Genomic DNA, 22,922 nt, shown 5'->3' with positions numbered 1-22,922 from the left:
TCGCTACCCGTCACCTTCGGGAAGCCTGGCAATTTTTTAATAGAAAAAAACTTGTTTGATGTGGTCAATTTCGAGATGGCATACAATGTTATACTAGGAAGGCCTACTCTTGCCAAATTTGTGGCAGGCATGCACTATGCTTATCAGTGTGTGAAGATCCCTAAACTCGAAGGAGTCATCACTGTTCAGGGTTATCCTAAAGCAAGTCTCTATTGTGACAAGTGAAGTCTCGACATAGTAGTTCAACACCATCCAAGCGAGGAACCCAAAAGCTCAAGGATCAAGGTGGATAAGAAGCCTCAGTTGTAACTGTGATCATAGTGGCTGGAGATGCATACCCAAAAGACTCGGGGGCTCAGCTTCACGATTCATCCAAAGCTCACGAAATAGTGTCTACGCTATCCCTGAAACAATAAAGGTCACTGCTTATTAGCTTAATTTAGTCTGTGTTGTTTAGGTTTAAGATAATGGGTCTACATAGCTCGAGTTTCATCAGGAGTTCTCTTTAAGTTCTAAGTGTAAGTCCTTAGAGTACCTTCTTGCAATAATAAAGATCATATTGCTTATGAAGTCGATTGATTTTATTTTTCTGTCTTACTTGTCTTTCCACGTATCTTCATGCCTAGAAAATGGGGTAAGATGCTTCTTGGATCCTGCATCCCAAACACGCACCTAGGGCAGCGAAAAGTTTATCTCGACCTAAAAGCAATATGAGTTCCTTTTGCTTCAAAGATATTTTTACTATTTGGATTGTCTACCTGGAATCTCTATTTCCGAGTAGACAGTTGGGGGCTTAATAAGTACTAAGTGTTGAAAGCTGAAAACAACATACTATGTACCTTCTGAAAACAAGTTTCCAACAAAAGGAGAAGGATCATTATGTTGTAAACTCGGGGTTGCAAAAATGCTCCTTATCACGTTCCACGAGTGACTAGGGTTACTTCACCTCCCACTCAAGCAAACCTAAGGATGGTCATAAGAAGCACTCTGAATAGTGATTAATGCGTCCCAAACTAATCGAAGAAAAAACCATTAAGGAGATCATGATATGCTATCAAAAGAGTCTAGCACGAAGTATTCCCATTAAACGCAAAAAAAAGTGTTTAAAGTTCTCAACCAAACTGACAAAAATTACCAAGTGTTTTTTTATAGATGTAGGCAAAAGAAAAGAAAAAAGACTATGGCATAGATATGCCCGAGAAGTCCATCTTGTCCACAAGGCTTTGGTGGCCCCTGCCACCTTTCCACCTTCTACGCCGAGTCCTCCTCCGGTTCCTCCCCGAAGCCCTCCTGGAGAACTTCAGTGGTAATATTTGGGTAGTGGGTCTTCAGGATAGTCAAGGCAAAGGCCACCGATTGCTTTGCACTTTGCGGCCACCGATTGCTCTGCATTTTTCTAGGACTAACTTGAGACGTGCTCAGCCTCATTCCCTTGGAGTCCCCTGAATGCACCAGCAAGTCTGGTTGCCCGGGAGGCTAGACTGGTGGGTTCATCACTACCATCAGCCTCTGCCTGGATCCTGACCCAGACAAATGCCTCCTGGAAGATGTATAAGGTCGCAACGTGTAGCCAACATCTTGGTTTCCTCCTAAGCCAGGGCTTCTCGGGCAGCGGAGAGTTCTACAGGACAACATGTTAGAGTGGCACAGTGGCAAGACGACATATCGAGAATCCCAGGAAACATACCTTTGGTTCGTTTTTTCCAGCTTGGAAATTGCCTTCTCTTTCTCGGTAGCAATCGCTTCCTTCTTAGCGACTGTCTAGGAAAGTTGCTGGTGCATTGCAGCAGCATCTTCTTCAAGGGTGTCCACTCTGGTGTTAGTTTCTCCGGCCTCATCTTGAATTCTCTTCAGCCATACCACAATACCTGCAAGATTTTAGGTTTGTACCTATTATTTCATCAACTAAAGTGGTTATTTTTGCAGGAAGAACTCGTACCATATAAAAGGGAAAGAAGATGTTTTCGGATCATGACCAGGAGGTCCTGTGACTATCTCACTCCAAGTCAAATCCCGAGGCAGCCCATGCACTAGGTTTGAAGGAAGGGCCTGGGGAGTCGGAAGATCATCCTTTTGATCATCGTTGACCGACGCCAGGGGCTTGCTAAACCTCCCCACATCCAGAGCCTATGAAGGCTAGGTCTTGGGAAACCGATGGTGGTGCTCCAGAAAGCCTACAGATAAGGAAACTTGGGCACTGAACTCTTATTAACATAAGGAAAGGGCCTACGGTAGCTGCACATACCTGGACCATTTCTTGATAAGGGATGACTTTGCTGGGGCTAAGAAGGACACCAACCTTTTAAGGGTCTTCTTGGGGGCACTTCCACCGATTCCTAGACCAGTAGGAACTTAGGGAGCAATGCTCGACGAACTCGTAGGGATGACAGCCTTTCCACGCTCCTGGATAGAAGACTTAAACACACCCAAAGTCAAGAATAAATCGGCTGTAGAAACCTTGAGTGAAAGCTCAACTTACCATGGTCGAGGTTGTCGCTCTGATTGCTTATGTCATAACCAGGCCCCTAGATGGCGGAGTTGGTTCTGAGCCAGTAGGGGCAATGGGGGCTAGAGCTGCTGCCGTCAGTGGCCTAGGGATACCCGTTAGTGACTCAGCTCCCACATCTCATCCCCCTCTGGTTTTGTTCTGCTGGTAGAGGATGGGGCCTGTGATGATGCGCCATCACCTCTGGTCTAGCTTGGGCCCGTACTGCCTGTGATAAAAACATCATCAGAGTTTGTAGCATCGGCCCCTGCCTTCTTAGCCTCTGGATTAGGCCCTCCACGTCCAGGAAGCTATCAAACTCGCGATGAACGTTACCTTTAGTACAACTACTTAGAGAAAGAATCGAGAAGATCTTAGGCACTTACCGACAAGATTCTTTCCTGAGCTTCAGGGTCCAAACCTATAATGAGAGCTAGGACATCCTTATGGCTAGAAGAAAGGATGGCTTCAAAAAGCACCTTAACCTTCTTATTAGCGATGTCCGGTGAGTATACTATAAGAAAAAGCAATAGTAAAAAAAGGATAGATCTAACATACCCCTTAATATAACTACTCGGGGTCAGGAAGTACCTATCTCACCATTTTGGGCCGAATCCAGTCCTGCTGGAAAAAGCCAAGTCCCGGTAATCCTCAATTTCAGAGGACTAAGGTGGCGCTTGATGAAATCCCTGGTGACATCGTACGCCATCAGATTCCTCCCCTTCAGAAGCAAGATCTCCTTGATAAGATTTTAGCAAAGAGTAGTCATCGTCGGTTCCTCTATCCAAACAGCCCTTGATAGTGACGCTAGGCCCCGATAAGGAAGTCCCTTCAGGCTAGGTTGGCAGTAGAACTACTTCGTGTGCCAACCTGACTAGGAGGACTTGGTGGCAAAGTCTACTCTGCCGACTTGCCTTCTCGGAGCCAGAATCTAGCCCCTCCGGTGACCTTGTTCTGGAGCCTCTTCAGGACATAGAAATACCAAAAGAGGTCAAGGGAGGGATGAAAGCTGAGATAGGCCTCGTACAGATGAACGAAGACATTCAACATGATGATGGAGTTAGGTTTTTGATGGATGAACTCCACGCCATAGAAGGCCAGCACCTCGAGCAAGAAGTTGAATGGAGAGAAGCTGAACCTGCAGTGGAAGAAGTCAAGGAAGGCCGCTGAGCTATGGGTGTCCAAGCTCGGGATTGTCTGCCCTACCGCCAGCGTGCAGGGGATCAAAACTTGAGGAGGAATCACCTTCTCACTCTTAGGCTTCTCCAAGTCTCCTCCATGATCTCTAACTCCTGCCACTCTGGGATTGCGCTCACCATCTCGTTGGCAGAGGAGCTCTCTTTCTCAATCCTCTTCTTGCCTATGGTAGCAGAGAGATTGGGAGAGGAGGGTTCTTGGAGGGTTCTTGGAGCAGAGGTGCAAGGAGAACGATGAGGGCGAAAGCAGTCAATGATAGAGGAATGGACATTGAAACGGGGTTTCCTTTACCTTCATGCAGCTACGATCTCCCTCTTTATTGTCATGTCGCATTTAATGACCAGTGCATACGGGGCAATTGGCACCGTACCCCGAGGAGTTTGCCTCCTTGTGCAGTTACCGTAATCAAGATACTATGGCAGGGAAAGATTCTCCAAAGGGCTAGGTTTACCAGCAACAAACCTTTTTTTCTTCCAAAGGGCTAGGTTTGCAAAAAATTTACCCGGACAGAATACCTTCTCGGGAACTCTCTTGAGAACTCGGAGGTGATTGAAATCCCAAGTAGGTGATCTTAAAGACCCAGGGAACCTGGTTTAGATGTTTTATCCTAGTTGGAAGATTGAGTTTACTTGATGATATGGTTGGACAAAAAGCTTATCTTTGCTGGCTATATAGATGAACCGTTGAAGCCTCATTTCATGTACTGATGGGAGACTTGATGATGGATAATGTATAGTTACCATATTCAGGCATCACAGGGTTTCCCGTAATTCTTGAGGTATATCTTTATCTTTGGGAAGGAGATCCCTGAAAGAAAGGAAACTAATTGCTGGTACATAAAACATCCTGTAACCGAGAAAGTCTATCTTCAAGAATAGGAAGAAAGAGTCTAGAGAACATACCACAACCTCATATATATATATATATATATATATATATATATATATATATATATATATATATATATATATATATATATATATATATATATATAGCCGAGGGCCCCTGCGGAGGGGGTGGGGGAGCAAGAATAAGTTGTCACAAGTGATACGAGTTTCACAAGCCCATACAAGCCAACATAAGATAAGGAAGAAGTCACCGACTAGGTTTAAATCTATCTAGGCTAGTTACACCTCACTTATAATAGGCTCAGATTAATACAAGTCAAACATGATGCATGGTTATTATACTCAAGGAGGCCTAAACCTATCTAAAAATCCCTATGTGTTTCTCTTGTGATTCATCTAGTCAAAGCATCCCCATATTCTTCATCAAGTTCGTTAGATCGGCGATTTACCAATCATCGACACACATGTTATAGCGTCTCCAAAATAGCGTAGTCTACTTGCATACTAGCATGGCTCCAGAAAATGTGTTGAACCACTTGGGAGGAGTCCAACTTTACACCCTAGTATAATTTAGGATTGTGGGAACGACACTTATTGAAAAATTGAATTAATTTGTTGGTATCATCAGCATTTTTAGCATGTACATTGGCTGCTTTCCTAAATAATACAACATTATAAAATAGTAAAACCAAGAAATAAAATATATGAAAGGATGTTCTACACCAAATAAATAACACAATGTTAAAAGGATGACTTGTTTTCAATGTCTCTTGCATCCATTGGAATATTCAGCTCACCTCCGTGCATCTCACATAGCATGTTGCTCATACAATTGGCTGGAACCTTGCTCCTCTGCATTTGATCAACAAATACCATCTCGATTGGGTCTCATTGCTTGTGACACTCCATTTGCCTCGTGACTGTAGGAGTCTTTGCAAGAGGATGGTTGTGATGTAGTCTAAGCTTATCTATTATAACCTTCCTAATCGTAAACATCCTTGAGCTTCATGTCCGCTTTGTAGTTTGTCTTCTTTAAAGTTTTATTACGTACTAGTACCCAACCAGGCTTGTAGAACTCGTCCTTCCCTTCTAGGAAACAACATCATGGACCATTTTCGTAGTATGGTCCCAGTGAATACCAAATCATGCATGAAGAGCATATACTTTGTAAAACTCGTGGGCTTCTTACTCGTCCTTTAATTTCATACCAATTCTTGGAACCATAGATTAGTCCACATCAAGACCCTTAAAAAGATGGGAAATATAGTATCATATGGAGCATGATATATGATGAATTAGTACCGGGAAAAATATTCAAAACTTCCCAAATAACTTGTGTGTGTGTGTATGTCAGACCGTCCTCCGGTGTCCACATCTCCTCCATTGTAAGAGTGAGGGCAATGGATTACCATCGACGTGGCAACATTTGAGGACTCAAACGATGAGGGGGTATCATGGTTGATGATGTATGTTGTGAGTACGACACTGGTGTAGATACAACGGGCGCGGAAGAAAGGGAAGCAGGTGATGCGATAGCAGAACAGATCAACACAAATAGAGACAAGCTGATTTTTGTACCTATACCTGGATGTAATGATGGCGGACTGCCACGTCATGGCTGCATATACGGAGGCAAAGAGGGACATCCTTGATCATCGACAACCTCTTGAACGCCGACACGTTGTCTAAACCTCTTGAACGCCGACACGTTGTCTATCCTGATCCTCCTTGATCAACACATGGTGAAGGTGCTGACGACCCATTGTCAACAGGAATCTTCTGTTTAGCGCCGAAGACAGAACTGCATGAATCAGTTTCAACAAAATAGATGAGAGCGACAATCCCGTGATATGATTGAAGAATTTTACTTACATAATAATGTTGGTGTTCAACAAAGCATGAAACGACCATAGAGTAATAAATCAGAATACAAATGATTAACATTATTGCTGCTTTTTAACTTCATAATACGGTTTGTAAGGACAAGAATTTGTTACCTACAGAAAGCATATATGCAAATTCAGTTGTTAAGAACTATTGTGGATGACATATTTACTGTTTTCCATTGTGTAATGCTTCAATGAATTGTTTGTCTGAAGCGATACTTTGTGCAATGAAAAATATGTTCCTAACTTAATAACCGGTGAATAAATTTTAATCTCTATTTCAATGATTTTAGATATATCTATTGTAAACTATCCATTATTACTGCACTTTTGCATTGAAAATCTGGTTTCATGATATATATCTTTACTCATCTAAAATTAAGAACTCAACTCACAATCAACTGAACAAGTTCGGCTTCAACTGTTCCTACTACTTTTTTATGTTGAGATATCGATTTTAAAATGTATATCATTACTTAGTTATACTAAATACCAAAGTGGAAATGATGTGTTTTGTCAGTTTAGTGTGCTCGATACCGAAGTCGAAAGAGGTTTGTAGAGAATTGCTAACGAGTTGGGTACCTTCGGTAAGATATCCAAAAACATGTAGTTACTTTTTAAAAAAAAAAAGATTTTTCTGGTTTCACCAATTCTAAAATTTGAAACACTGAAATAAAAATTGTGGCATCCACGGGTCATAATGCATGAAAGACACAAATTCAATCATAATATCAGATATTGATCTTCAGAGCACTAGACCTTGCAATGGATTGTTTTTCATTCTTCAGTACTTACAGTCGCCTCTGCGAGAAATGTTCCGGTGTGCACAAACTAAGCACCGGATCATCCAGTAGGTTGATCTTCAGTCTTCTGCACTTGCATTCTTCTCTGTAGAAAATATTCCGGTGTTACCCAGTGCAGATCATCAGACTATCCAGTGAGGTCCTCAAGCTTCTCCTCCTTTATTAGAAACACTCCGGTGATCTCATGTCTTATTCATTGGGCTATCCGGTGAGGCTATCAGCATCTGGATATAATACTCCGTGAGTGTAAACTTCTCTTTACTAGACCATCTGATGAGGTAAATTTTCTTGGAACTTTTCTAATTCAATTAAATTTTATCCCGACTATTGTGATTTCTTAAGGTATTGCATCCATGAGACCTGCTAACATTTATTCTTGACAAACATGTTAGTCTCAATAACTATATTATCATTAACTATCAAAATCACAATCATGACTTAATAAAACCTTTTTTTACACCGGCTATATATATATATATATATATATATATATATATATATATGTGTGTGTGTGTGTGTGTGTGTGTGTGTGTGTGTGTGTGTGTGAAATATATTTGGTACTCCCGGGAGTATGTACTCTCATATACGTATTTCATAATATAGGGAGTATCTTATGTTATAAATGGTATATATATGGAGTATGTGAGTATATAAGATTATCCAAATAGTATGTATATTTTTTTATGGTTTGCACGTATTTTTTTTTTATATTACATTTTATGTATAAATATAATAGTATTATCAAAATCTATTAAAATTGGTGGATTTATTTTCAATTTTTTCATGTAGTTCACGTCAAAATATCTTAGAATGAGTATATAAGTATATTTATAGTGATAAAGAAGTATATGTAATTCATTTAAGTGGTATATATAGCGTTAAACAGCTTGCGGTGTGTCCGGCTGCTCCGTTTGCGCGGCTCCTCACACGCCCCCCCCCCCCCCGGTCTTCCTCATTCCTCTGCACTTTACTAATTTCGATGGTCTTCGGATCTCCTTCCCTGCATGCATGCCTCCTCGTCCTCCCCACCGCCATTGTTGCCTTTAACCCATCTGGAGGACCCACCTCGATTCGCTCCCTGTTCTTTCCCTTGTGTTCGGTGCTCGGAGGAGAGATGGCGAAGATCCTGCTCCATGGCTCGCTGCACGTCACCATCATCGCGGCGGAGGAGCTCTCCAACCCCAGCAGGCCCAGCAGCCAGGCGCCCCAGTTCCTCCGCAAGGTCATCCCCCCTTCTCTCGATCGCCATCTTCTTCTTCCCATGCATGTACCTCATCACATCGTGTCACTCCCCTTGCTTCCCCGTGTTCTTGATTGGATTTACGACAAGCCCTTTTAGATCCGTTGCATAATGCGCATAATGTAGTGGGCTAGTAGTGCAGTGATCAAGATGATCTTGCACCAAAAGTTCAACACTGCAATTGAAACATGCCGAGTCCCATTCGAACTGAATTTGACAGCTCGTGGAGGGGATCGAGGACACGGTGGGCGTCGGCAAGGGCACGAGCAAGATTTACGCCACCATCGGCCTCGGCAAGGCCCGCGTCGGCCGCACCCGCACGCTCACCGACGAGACGGCCAGCCCGCGCTGGTACGAGTCCTTCCACGTCTACTGCGCGCACCTCGCGTCCGACGTCGTCTTCACCATCAAGGCCAAGAGCACCATCGGCGCCTCCACCGTCGGCGTCGCCTATCTCCCCGTCCGCGACATCTTCGACGGCCACGAGGTCGACCGCTGGCTGCCGCTTTGCGATGACGACGACGACAAGGACAGCACCCCCGTGGCTGGCGGCGGGAAGGTCCACGTGAAGCTCCAGTACTTTGACATATCCAAGGACAGGAGCTGGGGGAAGGGTGTTCGGAGTGGCAAATACCCCGGCGTGCCGTACACCTTCTTCTCGCAGCGGCAGGGGTGCCGGGTGACGCTGTACCAGGACGCGCACGTCCCCGACGGGTTCGTCCCGCGGATCCCACTCGACGGCGGCAAGTGCTACGAGCCGCACCGGTGCTGGGAGGACATCTTCGACGCGATCAGCAATGCGAAGCACCTCATCTACATCACCGGCTGGTCGGTGTACACCGAGATCACGCTGGTCAGGGATGGCAGCCGGCCGAAGCCCGGCGGCGGCGTCACGCTTGGCGAGCTGCTAAAGAAGAAGGCTGGCGAGGGCATCAGGGTGCTGATGCTGGTCTGGGACGACCGGACGTCCGTCGGCGTGCTCAAGAAAGACGGGCTCATGGCGACGCACGACGAGGAGACGATGAACTACTTCCAGGGCACCGACGTGCACTGCGTGTTGTGCCCCCGGGACCCCGACGACTCTGGGAGCATCGTGCAGGACCTGCAGATCTCGACCATGTTCACGCACCACCAGAAGATCGTCGTCGTCGACCACGACATGCCGGTCCAGCGGTCGAGCCGGAGGCAGAGGAGGATCGTCAGCTTCGTGGGCGGACTGGACCTCTGCGACGGCCGCTACGACACGCCGTTCCATTCGCTGTTCCGGACGCTTGACACGGTGCACCACGACGACTTCCACCAGCCCAACTTCGCCACCGCCGCCATCTCCAAGGGCGGGCCGAGGGAGCCGTGGCATGACATCCACTGCCGGCTCGAGGGCCCCGTGGCTTGGGACGTGCTCTACAATTTCGAGCAGCGGTGGCGCAAGCAGGGCGGCAAGGACCTCCTCGTCCAACTCCGGGACCTTGCCGACGAGATCATCCCGCCGTCACCCGTCACGTTCCCGGAGGACAAAGAGACGTGGAATGTGCAGCTGTTCCGGTCCATTGACGGCGGCGCCGCGTTCGGGTTCCCAGATACCCCCGACGATGCCACCAGGGCCGGGCTCGTCAGCGGCAAGGACCAGATCATCGACCGGAGCATCCAGGACGCGTACATCCACGCCATCAGGCGCGCCAAGAGCTTCATCTACATCGAGAACCAGTACTTCCTCGGCAGTTCCTACTGCTGGAAGCCCGACGGAATCAAGCCCGAGGACATCGGCGCGCTGCACCTCATCCCCAAGGAGCTGTCCATGAAGGTGGTCAGCAAGATCGAGGCCGGCGAGCGGTTCACGGTCTACGTCGTCGTGCCAATGTGGCCGGAGGGCATCCCGGAGAGCGGGTCCGTGCAGGCCATCCTAGACTGGCAGAGGAGGACTATGGAGATGATGTACACCGACATCGCGCATGCGATCCAGGCCAAGGGGATCGATGCCAACCCCAAGGACTACCTCACCTTCTTCTGCCTCGGAAACCGGGAGGCGAAGAAGCCGGGGGAGTATGAGCCCACAGAGGATGCTGAGCCTGACACTGATTACATCAAGGCCCAGCAGAACAGGAGGTTCATGATCTATGTCCACACCAAGATGATGCTTGGTAATCCATCTTAGAACCTTGAGTTCGTGCTAGCATTTGCATGGTTTCGGTTTTGCCACTCGATGATGTTTAGATTTAGATTTTTTATTTTGTGTGTGTTCTGTGCAGTGGATGATGAGTACATCATCGTGGGCTCGGCGAACATCAACCAGAGGTCGATGGACGGGGCGCGTGACTCGGAGATCGCCATGGGCGCGTACCAGCCGCACCACCTGGCGACGAGCCGGCCAGCGAGGGGCCAGGTGCACGGGTTCCGCATGTCGCTGTGGTATGAGCACCTGGGCATGGTGAACGACGCGTTCGGCCGGCCGGACAGCCTCGAGTGCGTGCGCAAGGTGAACGCCATGGCGGACAGGTACTGGGACCTGTACGCCGGCGACGGGCCCGAGCGCGACCTCCCGGGCCACCTGCTCACCTACCCCGTCGGGGTCGCCGCCGATGGCACGGTCACGCAGCTGCCGGGGACGGAGTTCTTCCCGGACACGCAGGCGCGGGTTCTTGGCGCCAAGTCCGACTACCTCCCGCCAATCCTCACCACATAGGCGCGCTCTGAACTGCATTGCTCATCTTCTTTTGTTTGCTTTTGCTGTTGAGATTTTGCTGATTATTTTTCTTTTTTGAAATGGCTGATTTTTTGTTGGAATAAGAACAGCACTAGTTTTTGGATTTGTGTTAGAAAATAAGAAATGCACAGATGCAGCGTGCATGATGAACTGATGGTGATTTTAGGTGTACTCAGTTTTTAAACATCATTGTCTGGTTGATAATGTTTTTCTTGTACTAGTTACATTTTACGCTCGTTTGCAGAATAACCGTATCCATTTGTAACGAGATGGTGGATAACTCTTGCGACTAAGCTTTTCGCTAGATTTCACAATCATATCTTATATGGAACAGAAAAAGTTCAACATCAAAAGAAAAGGGACGGATGTAACAGTTGTTTGTACCTGTAGAACCACTCAATTTTGAGATTTTATTTACATTTTGTTTTCTAGAAGAGAAAAATGTGGTGCTAGATAATTTGAATTGACTGGAGCTAATTATTGAAGTCCCTTCTCACCTGGAACATGAAGTGGTAGGAGAATATCCAAAAAGCCTTATTTGATTCTCGCTCTGCGTTCACTTCTTTTTCCTTGGAGCTATATTTTGAGTGAATTGTACAAAACTACATATATTGTGTCATTTTTAACACAAAACTAAAACTAGTGTGCCTAGTATCACCAAGCTACAAGTATTGTGCCATTTGTAACACAAAACTACATATATTGTGCCATTTGTAACACAAAACTATACCTAAAGTGAGACATCCATAAGTATATGCCAAATTTCATATTCTCTTGAAAACTTCTGAAAATACTATTTCGGTGTTGATCCACCACAACCTTCTTGAGGAAAATCTTACGTACAGGCTTCTCACAATCACAGCCAAAGAAGCAGACGAGAGAATATGATCGAGACAAACCGGGGAAACGCCAGGTGGTCGCTACCGTGAAGAGAAGTCTATTTCACCTTATCAATTGATAGTTCCAAAATCTCGATCCTTTTATAGTTTGTTACTGCTGTATAAGTTGAATTCATGCAGCCTTAGCCTTTGGTTTTGCCTTTTTGAATTGAGAGTACAGGAAAACTCCAGCAAGAGCGACACCAGTTCCTGAAGGCAGGAAAAATAATATAATTTAGACACAGGTAAATTAGATGGCGAATTATTAGCACTTGCATGTAGGATAGCGTCAATTGAGTATAAAGTTACCAATGGCATTTATAGGTGAAATTGGAGTTTTGAAGAAGAGAACTGATGACACAATGACCACCACACGTTTGAGAGAGTTAGCAACAGAATGGGTCACAGTTGATATTCTAGCCAATAAACTGTATGAAACCTGGCACAGAAACAAATAGAAGCTTTGTCACAGGTAATCAAGCACAATGTGAAGCAGAATTCATGGTAATGCTTAGATAAAAAATAATCAGAGAACTGTAAGAAGCTTATGTAGAAAAACTTGCTACTCTGCAGGCTCAAATGAAAATTATTCAACATAACTGAAGACAGTATCGTATTTGTATTTGTACGGGAAGAGTCTGACCATAGAAGTAAAACATGGACAAAATGGGATGACATATATATAGGCTAGCAAACAGTAGTTCGTTTGCCAACACCAATAGCCACTAATAGACAATTTTAACAACCTTTGAGGGACCATAAGAAATAGATTTTTAGTAGAGACTGGCCTCACCTGTTGGTAAAAATGGAAACATGTGCCAGCGAGTACTGCTTTCACACACAGTTCTTGAATATTAACTCCCTGCAGTCCCCCAAAATATTAAAGTTTGGTAAACTCATATTAGAGAAGAAGAGGCGAAATATTCCAAATTTTTTCTTTCCCATGTTGGCAATACTCACAGTGCTCTGCAGGTACGATGGAGTAAACTTGATGCCTTCTACCGATAGCATCAGTGGGGCAGATAACAAAAATGCCATGAGAGTCATTATCGAGAAGAGGTTTATGTCATCCAACGTTTCCTGTAATAACAACAAATTCAGTAAGGAGGCTACAGTGTCCACTGTATTTATCGTGCTGCAACTGTTGCGATTCTCTAGTTTGGGTAAACTGTGAAGAAAGTTTTACAGGGAAAGGTCACCTCTTTATCAGCAAGAAGCTTCTTGCTAAAAGCATTCCGTGATTGATTGGTAAGATTGGAAGCCATGGCACTCCAAAATCCAATCCTGTTTTCCCAAAGTATTTGAACATTCAGAACATTAGAATCAAATGCATTTGCAATTATATAAAGAGAGGAAGCACATGATTGAAGCTCTCCCTTTGACACAGAAATGTTAGAAATTGCAGATACCACTGACCAGTTGAAAGAAATTTCAGTCATTGAAGCCAACACAACTCCACCAACAATTGGCACGAGCGAACCCAACACCAATAAAGAAGGTGTCTGTAAGAACAAGAGAATTGGAAAAACAAGGTTATATGGGTTCAACTCTTTTAGGATAAACAATTAAAGAAAGTATGAACCAACTACCTCCCCTAGGAACAGAACAGAGAGGAGGACAGAGAAGAAGGGCTCCATGGCCTTGATGGTGTGCGTGAAGGAGACAGCCACCTTGCCCAAACTAATATTGGTGAAAACATTTCCCAGCATGTGGATCAAAGCCAAAGGCAGGATCTTTGCATACTGCATCCGCAAATCAGAAAAAAAAAACTCATTACATCAGTTATATGAAGGAGATTATTAACACAATGTTAAATGGAGGCACCAAAAAGAGAAAGATCTATGCTGACTATAGCGGTGCAGTTTAATGAATGTAAGATTCAGGCTGATGATAGGATGAAAATGACAAAAACAACTCCATTTCAGATATAAAGATTTCAATTGCGACGTCTTCCCAAGCAATGGCGTGGGATTTTCTGCTAGTTTCTAGTATCCCATAATCTTACATGAACAGATCACAGAGAGATTATTTATCCTCTTTTTGTTTAGTAAATATTACCTGTTGAAGGGAGAGTCTTGGCTTGGGGTGAAGATTCAGCAGCCACATGAGGGTGATGAAGAAGGATCCGGAAGCGAACTGGAAGGTGGTGATGGTGTAGGGGAAGGGCACCGCTTTCAGAACCTGCGCACCATACATCACAATTCAAAACAATTATTAGAAGATTCGATTCGGTTCAAGAAACTATTAGGAAATGACTCGAGGCAAGGAAATAATTGAGAAGTGGCGAGGAGAATTCACCAGCTTGTTGTAGATATTGAAGTAGATGTTGAGGAGGTACCAGACGAGGATCATGGCCCCGAGCTGAACCGTCCGCGAAATGCCGGCGCCCTCCGGCTTATCACCCCCCTCTGCCAGCGGCGACGCCGCTGCCGCCGCCGTCCGCGTCCTCGCTGCGGCGCCGCACCTGGCGACGCCCGCCGGGAGCAGGGGCGAGGGCAGCGGCCGCAGGCCTCCGCGAATGCCGAGCGGGAGCGCCGGCGCGCCGGCGCCGGCGCCGGCGACCGGCCAGCGGCAGCAAGAATAAGAGGAGGAGGAAGAGAAGGCGACATGGCGCGAGGGTAGGGTGGGAAAGGCGGAAGAACGGCGCGCCGCCCAGGATCCGGACGAGGAGGTCCCAGCAGCAGCCGCCGCCATGCTCTGCATCTCGCCGCGCTCCCCTTGATCTTGGTTCTTGCGCTCCCCTCCTCAGTTAGTTCTTGGCTTGTACTGCTCGGCAATGGCCACGAAACCCCGGTGGGTTTCCCGTGGTTTCTGCAAGGAAGGAGGGGGAGGAGCGAACGCGAAAAGGAAGGTTGCAACGGCGGGCGCTGCCGCTGTCACGCCGCGGCCATTTATGGACAGGAGTGGCGGGGTGGCTGGAGAGGATGAGGAGGAGGAGAGACTCGAAAGGGAATGGGACGGCGGGCGGTTGCGTGCGTGAGGCGAGACGGCGAGAACCGTACGCCACTGGAAGGAAGGAGGCCCCGGACCGGAGTGGAGCGGGCGACGACCGGGCCAGCGGCGAGGCGCGGTGCGCGCAGTTTCCGCGTAGCGGGGCGGAAAAACGAATTGCTCGCCTCGCCTCGGCTCGCCTCTGCGTTTTTCTGGCGGCCAGTGCGTGTTTTTTTGCTCTGCCACGACTCCGCTGCGCGCTTCGGGGACCGCCTGCTAGTGCGACTAGGGTGCAAACAAAACAGGATAATTCCCGACCGTACAACTAACAGAAAAACTCAGATATCTGACATATTTTTCGGATATCGGATGCTAAATTACATACTCGAATCAAATATCAAATATGAATACCAGAGACCAGTATCTATTAGATAGGGATATCCGATATTTTAATCGATATATCCGATAAGTATTCAAATATCTATCCATTTACGGGCATCCATTAAACCCTTACCCAAATTCCCCAATCGATCCATCTCTGAGTCTCTGTCTCTTCCCGCCGCCGTGACGCCATTCCAGGCCGTACCTTCTAGGCGTGCTCGGCTCCTCTCCGCCATCTGCTGTGATGCAATGAGCCCCGAGGCCGTAAGCCCGTGACGCCCTGCCACACCGCACCTTGACCTTGGCAGCGCCCTCCTAGGCTGCACCCTCAACCTCGCCGACGCAATCCCAAGCCACAACGTCGACTTCACCTTGGCCTGTGACCGTGGCTCCATGAGCATCTGACGCCAACCAAGGTGAGCAGCAACTAGCCAAGTTCTATGTTTCTTCACTTGTGAATTGTAGTGTGGTCAGCAGTGTAATTCCTCTTGGCCTCATAGATCATTGCCTCTTTTTTTTCTTTCTATTTATTCGATTTATGATGGCTGATGCAAATGCGAGTGTATGTGCAAGCACATGAGCATCACCTGCTTCTGTTGCTACAGCCGTTGGTACGGGTCAAGTAGTCGATGCAAATGGCCGTGAGCTGTGCTAGTTCTACACTGTTATGTGTGCTATTTTAAGCTATATGCTACTACTTGTCACTTGCTATTTGGATAAAATACTATGTCTTTATGCGACTATCTTATCATATATAATGTTCATTAAAATATTATGTACTCAATTGTCTCTATATTGTTAATTTATTTGTTAGATCACAATGCAGTTAGATAACTATAACGCATATGATATATATGGTTGTTGTTTTGACTCAATATAAAAAAAATATGTATAACCAACAATATTTATATCCGACATGTCACATATTTAAACTAAATCGACATGTATCTATGATCAAGACTATCCATATCCATACTAGTATTTAGCACAATCCTTATATGATTCTAAATCTAAGGAAAAAATATAGAATAAAATATAACAGCAGCAATATTCATTCGTATCTACGAGGGCACCCCTAGCGACAACTGAATGCATTTTGTACGAGGGCACCCCTAGCGACAACTGAATGCATTTTGTACGAGGGCACCGGGTGTAGATATGTTTTCCTAGTTGATGCCTCTTCGAGTTACGGCTCAAATTTGGAGCAGGGGAGTTTTCTCATAGAAAAGGGAAAAAAATGTAGTACTAGGTTCTACTTCAACCCCCATGAACAGTGCTACTCGTGAGAGCTCCACTACTACACGCGTCGTATTTGAGTAGCACGCTATCTACGATATAGATTTATGGGACATGCGACATGTCTATCCGTTGAGCTCGCTGCAGCAGGATACAAAATGTTGTATTGGCCCTGCACATTATATATGCAGGTTCTTTGCACCAGAGCTAGCCAACAATCTTATACTCTATTCGTGGCCGACTAGCTGGGCAGCCAGCCGGGCCACGTCGCCCTTTTTTTTTTTGCCGTTCGATCGATGGATCGGCCGGCTCTCGTTGCCTCTCGGGCGGGATTAGGTGGCCGCTTCCGGTTTTGCCCGCGCGAGCAAGTGTGGGACGCGTGCCGTGGTTCGGTTGGCGGTTCGTCGTGCAGAGCGCGGCGGTCCTTATCCTTTCGTCCTCATGCCACTCGCCCTCATGGACCACGCGCAACTGAGCTCTGGTGTCCGGCGATTTCTTCTCAATCAAGCGTCTCTCTGTGCTCCGCCCCCGCCACCGTTTCCCCTCCCCCAGATCCAGCCAGCACGCTTCGTCTCCTTCTCTTTCTCCCCGCCGCCTTATCCTCCCACATCGTCCCCGTCGCTTCCTCCTGTGCAGTAGCTTCATCAGCGGCGTCTACTCCCCTTGCATCGGTATTAGGGAGCAACTGTGGTTCCGGTGGCCTGCAAGAGTACGCCGCGGCTGCGCGAGGCGTACAGGAATTCAGCAGGACCTCCACACCACCCTCGTCATCTCGGTGAGCTGGCGCATGGCCCCATGTCCTCTTTTCTTGATTAGTCCATTTAGCTTAAACTTTCTTGTCTTACTTGTTATATTCGATTCTCTGTGCGTGGATGCTTGCCTAGGTGACATGCTTGATATAGATTTGGTACGATATTCTCAAACATCCTGTGTGTATTGGCTCAAAAGCCACTTTAAATGAGTATTCTCAAGCTTCATTGCATTGCGCTGATGGTTCAATCCCAGGTGACCTTCCAAAGAAAAATGATGTTGGTGTTGTTAACCTGTCTTTCATTGGATGAAGGTGTTTGCATCTTGCTTCAACGTATATTAGAATATACATAAAGATACAGTTAAGAAATATAACCTGTTATTATGGTTAATGGAGACAAGCTAAACTATATGCGTACTTGATTTTGCTCACCTTGCTTGAATAGTCGATCTGCTTTGATTAATGTGGCACATTTGATCATGCAGGATGGTTTGCTTCAATATATGAGGAACACATTGCTTATCGTACCTGGAAGTTTTTCGATTCATTGGTTGTATCATTAATATCTAGATGATAATATGGTGCTGAATATTTCTGCGATTTTGCTTCCCTCTGCCGAACCTATAAACATAAGTTTCTTCTGATATCTCTTCTGCTTATGTAAGTACTTTCTAATGTCCATCCTGTAATATTACAGTTACCACATATTGCATTTGATTCTGTAGTTATTTCTGGAGCTGTAGTGGTCGTCAGAAAATACTCGTGCTATTGTGACCAATACAATATACCCTCTCTTTTACACATCCATAGTTGCTCACACCCATCTGTCTCTTATAATTACCTGTTCTTACAGGCAGCCTTTCAAGTTAGCATTTGAGTTCATTTATGTTTCCAAGAACTTTGTTTACCTTTGGATACAATTTATACTGTACAAGTATGTTCCTTATATTTTTATTTGGTTAATTTGTTACTTTAAGTGGAATGAAATCATGGATGATTGTTTTGTATTTTTGAATCGTATGCATCATTTAGTTTAAATACATCATGGGATCATCGAGCCGTGCCATATATAAATATGGGAAAATTGTCAGTAATACCTTACAGGTATTTTAAAAATAAATATAAATAAAAACTGGTAGTGAGTTTTGACATTGACTAGAGGAGAGCAAAAGCACCCAGGGTTATCCTAGGCCTCGAAATTGAGTAGACACAATATTTACCGCTGCTTTTTTTTCCTCATTATTTCTTCAGTTGGCAACAATATTTACTTTGGCTTGCAGTTTGCATATATGTTGTGATATTCTCCCATCATGCTATACTATCTCTTAAATAACCAATGTCTGAATTTCTAATTCAAAATTGCCCACTGATTTCAGGTTTTCCCATATGCAACACAGCTTGTATAGCTACTTGAGATATCTAGGTCCAAGCAATGTCACAATGAGCTATCAACAACCAAGTCGTCCGAATCCATCGACAATGGCTAAGACGCTGTCCAGTACAAAATTGATCAGATGTCCAAGCGGTCTATCAATATTATGTAGTTTGGTATCCCCACCAAGGTATTCAGTTAGCGGTCCTCTCCTCAGTGGAATGCCCTCAGGTTGCAGGATGATCCAAAGTAGAATATCTCGAACACTTTATCACAGCTTTCCATTGTATTACATGTGATAGGCTTTTTCAGCTTCAGGTTGCATTTCTCTCGGGACATAGTTATTTTAAAACATGAGAAGCGATAAACGTAAAGAATTCATGATCATAAAAAAGAAAATTTTGGTTCGTGGCTGTTGGCCAGCAGCAGTGGTCCTACATTGCCACCGAGCAACAGACGGGGGCACGCCAAATAAAAGGTGTTTAATGTAGTCTACTCAATGACAGAGTCAACTGATCACTCCTGTAATAGTCCTCATTGGACTGGTGTTTCCTCAGTATATCCTTTTTCTGGTCTGTTATTAGTTTAACCTTTCAGTGTTCTATTGGGTGACATCTAAAATTTCCTCATTCCTCGTTTTAGAGTTTCGAGCTATTTCATAAATATTTTGCTGAATTTACACTTGGCAACTATATAATGTAACATGCCTATACAATAGAGCTGCCGATACCATTTTGTTTTTTATTTACCTGTTTGCATTTGTTTGTTATACTTTGCTTGATTTGGCATTACTCAGGCAAAGATATGCCGCTCCCTGACAAAACTAGGAGGAACTTGGTAAGGCAAGTTGATAAACCACGCTCAATATGCATATTGGCTCCTCCATTGGTATATACAGAGTATTAGGAGGCAAGAGAGTAGTAGTAGGAGAGTATCTGTTACAGTTGCTTACCATTCTGTGCATATATTGTGTTGGCTTTCTGTTCCTCTCGTTCATTTCATTTGACTGCTCTCCAAACAGTCACACATGCAGATGGATGTTCATTTCATTTGAGTGCTCTCCGTACAGTCACACATGCAGATGGATGGATATCAAGACCATTTTTATTGATCATTGATTATACCGAAATGATAAATATAGATTGAATATATCTTCATATTTTGTGCTCTTCGTTAGGCAGCTGCATGTTACATTTCCAAAGGACAGATTAATACACGTTTGAAGGTTATGGATATGATTGGCATGAAGCTTTCTATGTTGAACCAAATAAAGGTGAGCTCGAACTTTCTCATTTTTTTATGTAACTTCTATGCTGACCTAAATGAACCATTTATAGGTTCATCACTGCGGTCCTTTTTAGCCTACATACATAGTTAAGACATCTTTTCGTAGTTTCCAGTTGTGTGACAAGTTATAACATCCAGCTATATTGCTTTTCTGTTACATTATACTCAATCAACCTGCTTTGTCCTAGGTTTGCGCTTCAGTTTACTTGCTGTTATTGGCTATATTAGATTATCCTAACAAATTTTAGATGGCTGCATGAGCTATGGAGCATCACGTATCCCGTGACTCAAAGTATGATTTTTAGGTCTGATGACTTCGATAGATTGATTTTCCTAGCTGATGATGTCTGGTAGATCATCCTCAGGTTTGGTGAATGTTATTTCCTGAAGAATTAGTGCTTGGCGAACAGCGTTTTTATTTTTTGGTTGCTGGTGTAGGATGCCTTGTTTGTTTATTCCAATAATGGGCTTTGTGCTCATTTGAGCAACAGTGAGAATGGTGTTGTGTTTTTTTATTAGGTAACTGCCTTTCCCAATGATTGTTTTAATCTGTATCATGTTGTCATGAAGATTATTAGGATAGGGGAAATGTCTATATGGAATGGTTAATTTCTTGCTATCATAGATCTCTGGTCAACTCTAGCTATTGGAGGCTATCTGCAATTCAGACCTTCATGAGATGAATGCAGCTCTTCCTAGGTCTCTTGAATGTTGCAGGTTGGCTTCGACTAAAGTGTTGCTATGCATATGATAGGATAGGATAAGGATTATCCTTGTCTGTTGTATTCTTGGCTTTTTTATTTGCTGCATCATTTTCCCCCTTTTTATATTTGGTCTTCACAAAATGAGCCTAATGGAAAATGATCGTCCGCATGCAGCTTTGTAATGATGAGAAGTTCCTCGGTTGTGTGTTACCAATTCATTCATTTGCCAGTTCAGGTGCTCCCTACAGTACTATGCTTCCTATTATTTCTGCCCTGGGCGATAGCTGCGTCTCTTAAGATTAGGAATGTTTTTTCATATCACCATAATTTTTCTCTTAAGATTAGGTATGTTCTTTTATATCACCATCATTTTTTACATCGTACTGCTCCCACATCAGCTGACAGATTCACTGCTCCCACATCAGCTGACAGATTCTAGAACTGGGTTGCATAGAATGACAAATAAAATGATCAAATAGTGATGAACGATGCAGTGTTCGGTCAACCTTCATCTGACAAGCTCACGTTGACCTAATTTTTTGCTTATTAATGTTAGAAATATTACCTGCTTCTCTTGTGACACTGCAGTGTATTTGTCATTTTAGATAAAAGAAAAGCTTAACTTCTGTCTGAAAAAGGAATTTTTAGTCCAGCTGTTTGTGGTATGGAGAGGTGTGCCCACATGGATTAATGTTACGTTTCTATATATATATTTTCAAGAATTTGTTGCTCTGTACACGTGTAACCTGATGATATTATGACTATTTTTCCTTAACGTTACATGTTGCACCTGGTCTCCATATTTTTGCTTACTATAATGGAAAGTTGCCGCTGAATAGCAGAAGTTGCCGCTGAATAGCAGCTGGGAGAGGGTAAGGAGCTCTTTGGTTATGAATTATGGTAGTTTATGTTATTTCCCATGTATGTACTATTCAGCTTGATAATTTATAAATCTTTAGGTACTTATTCATCATACTCCCCTGATAAATAAGCATGGTATTGTCTGGTTTGACTCAGTTTTTTATGTAATCAATATGGCGTGTACTAATTTATATCGCCACTAAAATATATAGTCCTTATCATTTGAGACAAGACAACCATGGTACCATACGGATCAATACCGAGCTAAACCCATTCATCCAGAAAAAAAGAAAAGAAAAAGAAACACATGTTTATCCTTATATTTAACCCAGCGCAGCACAGCGAGGTGAAATCAGAACTTCTGCAATATAACACTAATTGATATATTACCGTCCTTAATCCTGTTTTTTTACCATCGTCATTCTCTGCTAGCGGCGCGCAAGGGCGCGCCGATCTCCACTAGTAAATATGATAGCTTATAAATTTGATAGGTCTAAACATGACAAACAAAGACAGCGAACCGTCTACTAAAATCTTAGAAAATTACAAGCCAGCAATAACTATGATGGTTTGTTAAAAACTCCTATACAACTTTTTTTTTTATCTCACTATAAATTTACTTTGATGTCAAATATTGCTATTCTACGCTAAGAGTGTAGCGTATTATTCTACATCGTAAATCTAACCTAACCAGCCATTATTTCTCGTCCAAAAATTTTAACGCAACCATATATAACATGACACTTGTATGACTTTTAACTTGACATAATGCATGATAACTTTCAACAAAATTTCTAACATCTTTAAGATCAATTAATATATGTATATATTTATTGCTATTGTACACCTAAAATATAGCATATTATTTTAACCATCAATACAACCTAACTAACCATCCTTCCCTGCCCGACCAGACCCAACACCCATCGAACCTACCACCTGATCGAACCCCCAACTCAAGCCAGCTTCCTTTTTTACTCCGATCCTAAATCCACCCGCATCTCTGCCCCTAAGCCATTCAGAGTCGCTGAAAGCAAATTTTATAGAACCCTATTATACGAAACACCATCTCTCTGATATGTGTCTACTCTCTCAGTTTTTTTAGTTTAGTCATTGAATCACAGGATGAAATGATATGAATAGAATATTACGAGAATCTTTTTAGATAGTATTCTATAGGATTTGCTTCCAAGTCATCTTCACTAGGATACCGTAGTTTTGATGACGTATATTGAGGCCAGACAGTGTGTTGTCTTGGTGGCTCGACTGCCTCTGTGGCTTGGTTGTGGGTTGAGATCAGCAACGCTCGAACGCCGCCCAGCAACGCGCTTCTGGCACCCGTCGTATCACTACCGACCTGC

At 44.2% G+C, this 22,922-nt stretch overlaps 3 protein-coding genes across 6 annotated transcripts; 2 read left to right on the top strand and 1 right to left on the bottom strand.

Annotated features, from left to right (window-relative positions):
- The first annotated feature begins 8,226 nt into the window (after positions 1-8,226).
- LOC133884897 (phospholipase D alpha 1-like) lies at positions 8,227-11,213 on the top strand. The gene is made up of 3 exons (XM_062324487.1): positions 8,227-8,441; positions 8,680-10,597; positions 10,706-11,213. Exons 1-3 carry the CDS (start codon positions 8,334-8,336, stop codon positions 11,137-11,139), a joined length of 2,460 nt encoding a protein of 819 aa, XP_062180471.1. The 5' UTR covers positions 8,227-8,333; the 3' UTR covers positions 11,140-11,213.
- A 313-nt stretch (positions 11,214-11,526) lies between these two features.
- LOC133884898 (phosphoenolpyruvate/phosphate translocator 3, chloroplastic-like) lies at positions 11,527-15,176 on the bottom strand. The gene is made up of 9 exons (XM_062324489.1): positions 14,337-15,176; positions 14,097-14,219; positions 13,628-13,780; positions 13,455-13,540; positions 13,238-13,322; positions 12,999-13,118; positions 12,832-12,900; positions 12,348-12,477; positions 11,527-12,248 (listed from the first exon to the last, which is right to left on the bottom strand). Exons 1-9 carry the CDS (start codon positions 14,739-14,741, stop codon positions 12,172-12,174), a joined length of 1,248 nt encoding a protein of 415 aa, XP_062180473.1. The 5' UTR covers positions 14,742-15,176; the 3' UTR covers positions 11,527-12,171.
- A 1,681-nt stretch (positions 15,177-16,857) lies between these two features.
- Positions 16,858-21,103, top strand: LOC133884506 (uncharacterized). Of its 4 annotated transcripts, XR_009903119.1 has the most exons (4): positions 16,858-17,361; positions 17,823-17,997; positions 18,714-20,713; positions 20,875-21,103. XR_009903119.1 is itself a non-coding variant. In XM_062323945.1 (2 exons), exons 1-2 carry the CDS (start codon positions 16,883-16,885, stop codon positions 19,006-19,008), a joined length of 774 nt encoding a protein of 257 aa, XP_062179929.1. In that variant the 5' UTR covers positions 16,868-16,882; the 3' UTR covers positions 19,009-19,283. The 4 variants fall into 4 exon arrangements, 1 of the variants encoding a protein (XP_062179929.1); XR_009903117.1 differs by lacking the exons at positions 16,858-17,361; positions 20,875-21,103 and adding an exon at positions 17,370-17,697 and having other exon boundaries at positions 18,714-20,511; XR_009903118.1 differs by lacking the exons at positions 16,858-17,361; positions 20,875-21,103 and adding an exon at positions 17,375-17,649 and having other exon boundaries at positions 18,714-20,511.
- The last annotated feature ends 1,819 nt before the right edge of the window (positions 21,104-22,922 follow it).

The sequence above is a fragment of the Phragmites australis genome, chromosome 11, assembly GCF_958298935.1.
Source record: "Phragmites australis chromosome 11, lpPhrAust1.1, whole genome shotgun sequence".
NCBI lineage: Eukaryota > Viridiplantae > Streptophyta > Magnoliopsida > Poales > Poaceae > Phragmites > Phragmites australis.
The sequence above is the reverse complement of the archived record's forward strand: the minus strand, read 5'-3'. Positions and strand labels throughout refer to the sequence as shown.

What these genes read in the sequence shown, in the direction of transcription:
- LOC133884898 (XM_062324489.1), bottom strand. Translation starts at nt 14,741, where the DNA reads ATGCAGAGCATGGCGGCGGCTGCTGCTGGGACCTCCTCGTCCGGATCC. An exon ending in TCAATATCTACAACAAGCTG is followed by an intron (nt 14,220 to 14,336) that starts GTGAATTCTCCT and finishes TATGGTGCGCAG; the next exon opens with GTTCTGAAAGCGGTGCCCTT. An exon ending in CATCGTACCTGCAGAGCACT is followed by an intron (nt 12,901 to 12,998) that starts GTGAGTATTGCC and finishes GGGGGACTGCAG; the next exon opens with GGAGTTAATATTCAAGAACT.
- LOC133884897 (XM_062324487.1), top strand. Translation starts at nt 8,334, where the DNA reads ATGGCGAAGATCCTGCTCCATGGCTCGCTGCACGTCACCATCATCGCG. An exon ending in CGCCCCAGTTCCTCCGCAAG is followed by an intron (nt 8,442 to 8,679) that starts GTCATCCCCCCT and finishes TGAATTTGACAG; the next exon opens with CTCGTGGAGGGGATCGAGGA. An exon ending in CCACACCAAGATGATGCTTG is followed by an intron (nt 10,598 to 10,705) that starts GTAATCCATCTT and finishes TGTTCTGTGCAG; the next exon opens with TGGATGATGAGTACATCATC.
- LOC133884506 (XM_062323945.1), top strand. Translation starts at nt 16,883, where the DNA reads ATGGATCGGCCGGCTCTCGTTGCCTCTCGGGCGGGATTAGGTGGCCGC. An exon ending in ACACCACCCTCGTCATCTCG is followed by an intron (nt 17,362 to 18,713) that starts GTGAGCTGGCGC and finishes CACTGATTTCAG; the next exon opens with GTTTTCCCATATGCAACACA.